The 5,961-nt window shown below is 36.9% G+C and overlaps 1 protein-coding gene across 1 annotated transcript; it reads right to left on the reverse strand.

The window, feature by feature from the left end:
* Positions 1–406: 406 nt before the first annotated feature.
* On the reverse strand, positions 407–5,574 carry dexi (Dexi homolog (mouse)). Its single transcript, XM_061905872.1, has 2 exons — positions 4,877–5,574; positions 407–1,196 (listed from the first exon to the last, which is right to left on the reverse strand). Exon 1 carries the CDS (start codon positions 5,219–5,221, stop codon positions 4,952–4,954), a length of 270 nt encoding a protein of 89 aa, XP_061761856.1. The 5' UTR covers positions 5,222–5,574; the 3' UTR covers positions 407–1,196; positions 4,877–4,951.
* Positions 5,575–5,961: the final 387 nt, after the last annotated feature.

Genomic DNA, 5,961 nt, shown 5'->3' on the forward strand with positions numbered 1-5,961 from the left:
GACCCTAGGCCCCATCCTTGTTTATGAATGACTGAGCATTTCATGGAAGCTGCTTTTATACCCAATCATTGCACCCACCTGTTCCCAATTAGCCTGTTCACCTGTGGGATGTTCCAAATATGTGTTTGATGAGCATTCCTCAACTTTCTCAGTCGTTTTTGCCACGTGTGCCAGCTTTTTTGTAACATGTTGCAGGCATCAAATTCCAAATTAGCTAATATTTGCAAAACAATTGGGTTTCTCAGTGGGAACATTAAATATCTTGTCTTTGCAGTCTATTCAATTGAATGTAAGTTGAAAAGTATTCGCAAATCATTGTACTCTGTTTTTATTTATCATTTACACAACGTGCCAACTTCACTGGTTTTGGGTTTTGTAATTTGCAACATGAAGAATAAATCAGCCATTTCTCTGCCAAACATGGTTTTATTTCACTCGCCAACGAGCGGAATCTGTGCGTGACTTCTTTCGCAGAACGCGGATAATGAAACAATTTGTCGTTATTGCTTCGAGGTAACGTGAACATAAAACCAAAATCCTTAGGGATGAAAATAAAAACAGCATCAAGAGTCCTGTTCATTTAAAAATTATAATTAGTATGCATAATAATTCAAGTTGTTATTAGGGGTGCAATCGCCATTTTAAATCCATTCATAACTTTCATAAATGTATTAAAAAAAATAATTAAAAATGTGTAGTTTTTTTTTTTAGTTAAGAAAAACATTTACATTTTTTTTTTTGGAAGATTCCATTTTTAAAAAGGAGGTATTTTAAATGAGTCTCATTGTAATTATTACACTAAATAATAGCAGGAATGGGACTGCCCAAACATTCACACCCCTAATAATTCTTGTGCAAAACTAACTGAAGTGATTTTTACTAAAAGTCTCTATGAGCGCAAAAACAAATGTTCTTAATGCGTGTCATACTTGGCCAGGCTTCTGATGAACACACGTCGTACTTCCTGTCACCCACTTTTCCTAGCGTGAGAGTCCGCCACACAACATTCTCCTGGCTAATTAAGTTCATCGAGAGCAATTACTTGCATTGTCTTGATGACGTTCAGGGTGTGCACACTCTGAAACGTGCTCGCCACTTCCCGTCCCCGTGTCCCTCGTGGAGGACGCAAAGCTAAGAGTCCAGGTCTCTTCCCGAGGACTGGAGTGGAAGACTTGGTGGTTATCTAGCGAGACCACCTGGCATCATGTAGAAAAGACACAGCGTTACTGATAATAATGACCGCTTAAAAATATATATTTATATGCAAATATATGTTAGGTCAGGAAAAAACATCCATACAAGCCTGTTGTGCAGGTTTCCCTGCTCTTCAGGGGATTTTATAATATATATATATATATATATATAAGAAAAACAATTTCCCAACTCATATGGAAACAGTGTTTGTATAAATATATATATATACATTTAACAAAAGGCGAGAGAGAGAGAGAGAGAGAGAGAGAGAGAGAGAGAGAGAGAGAGAGAGAGAGAGAAAAGAAAAACACTGACAAATAAATGAATAAAACTGTAAATTTGTTAAATCATTAAATCTTGAAATAATTAATTAAATCATGAAATAAAGAAAGCATTAATTAATCAAAAAATTGTAATCTTACATTAAAAAGTATCTTATTTCAATTAAAATTAATTGAACAATGTTTCGGTAATTCTTTAGATGTATTTATTTGTTGCCATTTGACGCTGCAGAACCCACACAAAATACTTAAATGTACCATTGAATAATTCATCAAATTGTGAAATAATTAAATCAGTAACTACATGATTTAAAAATGTACTTAAATATTGAAATAAGAGACTGAATAAGTTAATGACACTTTGATTAACACGTTTGTGTATTTAATTCCAATGATGGTTAACGGCAGTTAAACTCATTCATATAATAGTGTCCAAATAAATATTACAAAATAATAAAATTGTGAAATCAAATAATGAAATATTTAAGGGATTAAAATTACTAAAACATTCAAATAATAAATTAAATGACCAAATTATTAAATATTTTACCTCGAATAAGTCCATGACACTTTGAATAACAGATTTATGCATTTAATTCCATTCATTTTAAATGTACACACACACACATATACATATATATATCTATATATATATACATATATATATATATATATATATATATATATATATATATATATAGATATATATATAGATATATATATATATACATATACATATATATATATTAGGGCTGCAACAACTAATCGATTAAATTTGATTATAAATATATTTGGCGATTAATTTAGACATCGATTCGTTGGATGTGGCGCAGTGGAAGAGTGGCCGTGCGCAACCTGAGGGTCCCTGGTTCAAATCCCACCTAGTAACAACCTCGTCACATCCGTTGTGTCCTGAGCAAGACACTTCACCCTTGCTCCTGATGGGTGCTGGTTGGCGCCTTGCATGGCAGCTCCCTCCATCAGTGTGTGAATGGGTAAATGTGGAAGTAATGTCAAAGCGCTTTGAGTACCTTGAAGGTAGAAAAGCGCTATACAAGTACAACCCATTTATGTATGCAATGAGCAGGCGCAGAGGCCTTACCTTTTTTTTTTTTTTTAGAATTGTTTTTTTCCCCCTAAACCTTTATTTAACAACTGCAATATTTACAAACAGCTGAAAAACAATAATCAAAATAAGTACGAAAACAGTACAAAACAGCGCCAGGCTAAGTCACATGTGGCAGTGAGCCAGCACATGATGTGTCATGTGCAGCTCACGTGACCACGCCGTCTCCTTTGTGGAAAAAGTTCAAAAAATGGCGGAGGGAAACAGTACGGATAGTTCAGCGGAGAAACATCTCGAGGTTATTGCTTCAATAGAGAAAAGTGTACGACATAAGTCGTCCAAAGTGTCGAAACACTTTACTTTAAAGACTTCAAAGAAGACATTTCCTGCAAAACGTGCAGCATGGACATCGCGTGGCACGGAAGGACAACATTGCTTCGGCAGCACCTGAAGAGGAGCCACAGATGAAGGGAAGAACTCACGGTACGTAACTTTTTTTAAGTCCATAGTCCGAGTATATTGATCCGTTGTGTCCGTCTTTATGTGTTTTTAATATTTTGTTAACGAGGATATTTTTTTCTGGAAGCGCAGCAGCAACTGTTGTGTATTAACTTTCAGAGTGTTAGGAACTTTTTGGATAGTGCGGTGACTTCATTTTCTGTGTTGTTTTGAGTCGCAACAGGCATTCATTCATAAGTTCAGCTTTTTTATGAGTAACTTTATCGTTATGTCTTTGTTGCAACGCGGGGCTGATAATGTGTCTCCGGCACATTTGACTCCGTTTTGAGAGAGAAAACGCATGTATAAACGTAACGGATCAAACTTGAGTGACGCTTTAGTATAACTAAACGTTATAAAGGTGCTGGAATATTTCATGCTATTATTCAGAGGTAGCCTAAAGTGAATCCTTTATTATTCACAACAGAAACATGTACTATATCTGTTCCAGTTTTGATCTGAAGAGTTACATTTCTGTATTGATATTGGTGTATTCTGCAACTCCAATGTCCATTTATTTAATTTAGTTGTTTTTTTAATGTGGTGGCGTATTTGTCTTTTATGTCAGAAATCATTAATAAAATCAACTGGGTATGTATTGAGTAAATGATGCTAATATGTACATTCATAATACGGTTTCTCTCATTTCAGAAAGAAACAAGGAAGCATTAGAGACTTGGTACAAAGGAAGGTGTGCACACCACAGCAAGCGGCTGCACTGACTGATGCTATCCTGAATATGTTGCTAACTGACATGGGGCGACTAACGATGGTGGAGGATGAAGTTTTTAGACAAATGATTCACGTCCTCAACCCTGGTTTAACTCTTCCCTCGAGAAACCATTTTACCAAACTGATGGAGAGGAAGTACAAGCGGACATTCCATGCAGTGTAGACTGACATAAAAGCCACCCAGAGCAAACCTGCTCTCACTACTGATGTGTGGACAAGAGTGTAGCCACGGAAGCCTACCTTGGCAATACATGCCACTACATTGGAGAGGAATGGAACAAGAAGTCAATCTGCCTTACGACCATGCCACTAGAGGAAAGATATTCAGCATCCAACATTGCAGAATGTTTGGAACAGGTAGTAGCCAGGTTTGAAATTCCCCTAAGCAAAATTATTGCTATTGAGCAGGACAATGGTGCACTTTATAAAAATAAAAATAAATTTTTTGCAACACTTGCCTTGTTTTATTTGGCAAGTCGAAAAGACATGGTGCCAGAACAATTTCCCTTGTGGATCATTAAAGTTTGTCTAAGTATGCTGTTTTTTAAAATAAAGTGTTGGAAAGGATAGAAATGTAGTTTGTCTCTTTTTATCTGATTATTAATCAATTAATTGAAGTTATAATCGACAGATTAAAGATGCAGCCCTAATGTGTGTGTGTATATATATATATATATATATATATATACACACACACACACACACACACACACACACACACACATATATACATATATTTCAGTTATTAAATAAAAAATAATTACTTTGTGAAAAAAATAATAGTTAATTTTGAGATGATTACCATTATTAAATAATAAATTAAATGACTAACTTATTAAACATTTAATAAGTTAATAACACTTTAAATACACATTTAATTATGTCTCATTTGACCATCCATAACTCACAGGTTCATGAAATAATTTATATAATGAAAACAATTAAATAACTTAAATATTAAAATAATCAAATGACTAAATTATTGAATATACTTTTACGTCAAATGTATGTACTTTCAATCCCCATTATAATTAATTACTGACAGGTAATTAATGATTTAAAGTTGTATCGATTTATTTTGTCCCATTCAAGCCTCCATGCTTACCTTCCATCCCTCCAATGAGGTCTGACCAGGCCCAGTTCGTCCCTGACCTCTGCATCCCTCATCAGCACCACTCCATCACTCCAGGTAGCCCTCCAGCACGTCCAGGTCTGCGTCCGTGTCGTAGGGCAGGGACGCCGGGTCGGACAGGACCCCGAGGTCCACCAGGGCCTGGTCCATGTCCTCTGGCAGGAAAACTATCCCCACATTCAGGACGATGTACTCCATGAGGAAGGCATAGTAAAGGACCAGCACGTTCACAAAGAATAGGCCCAGATAAAACATATATGGGTGCTCGTCCAGAGGCGATTCCACAGAATCTAGTTGTGCATAAATCGTGCAGGTCATAGGGAAGGAGAGGCGAGATTTAGGCGCTGCAGTGTTGCAGTGTCATTGATACAGAAGAACTGAAGCTCCAGCAAGGGGCCATCTTGGGCAGGGCAGTCATAGACACACTACACTGAACCTTCACGACGCTTAAAGGCAATAAAACACGTGTGCGTGTAAAAGCGTCACGAGCATAACAAATCATAATAATAAAAATAATAATGATAATAAACACCGTGAAAATACCACCTTAGCTGCCTGCTAGCATTTTTCACGTTTGCTTCATCTTGGCGTAATTATAGCCATGATAGACAGGAAGCTAAAAACAGCAACAACAAAAACACTCAGAAAATACGGGGAGTTGACCTACGTGTACTTTCGTGACGTGAAAAACAGCTTTCTCCCAAAAACAAAATACACGTCGTCGTTTTTTTTGTAGTAGCAGGTATTTTCCCTAACATCTTCACCAGCTGCATCAAAACATTGCGGACCGCAGCGATTGACGTCCGGACCTCTCGGCTCCTTATTGGCTCGCCGCCAAAGAAAGCCGCTCCGATTGGTTGTCAGGACGTCACTCCGCCTTCGAAGTCGCATGATATAGACGTCATCAAAATGCGGAAAGAGGTGTAGTTTTAAAAGCTTCTAAAAATAAACACATCGTCGCGTTAGAAGTACAATTCCCAGAAAATCCACGCTCACAGACCGCATTTACGTAACGACTCCTCTTTCCTCCCGTCGCATCTTATCATCGTGTATTTGCT

This window comes from Nerophis ophidion, linkage group LG07 (assembly GCF_033978795.1).
Source record: "Nerophis ophidion isolate RoL-2023_Sa linkage group LG07, RoL_Noph_v1.0, whole genome shotgun sequence".
In the NCBI taxonomy this organism is placed as follows: domain Eukaryota; kingdom Metazoa; phylum Chordata; class Actinopteri; order Syngnathiformes; family Syngnathidae; genus Nerophis; species Nerophis ophidion.

What these genes read in the sequence shown, in the direction of transcription:
- dexi (XM_061905872.1), bottom strand. Translation starts at nt 5,221, where the DNA reads ATGACCTGCACGATTTATGCACAACTAGATTCTGTGGAATCGCCTCTG.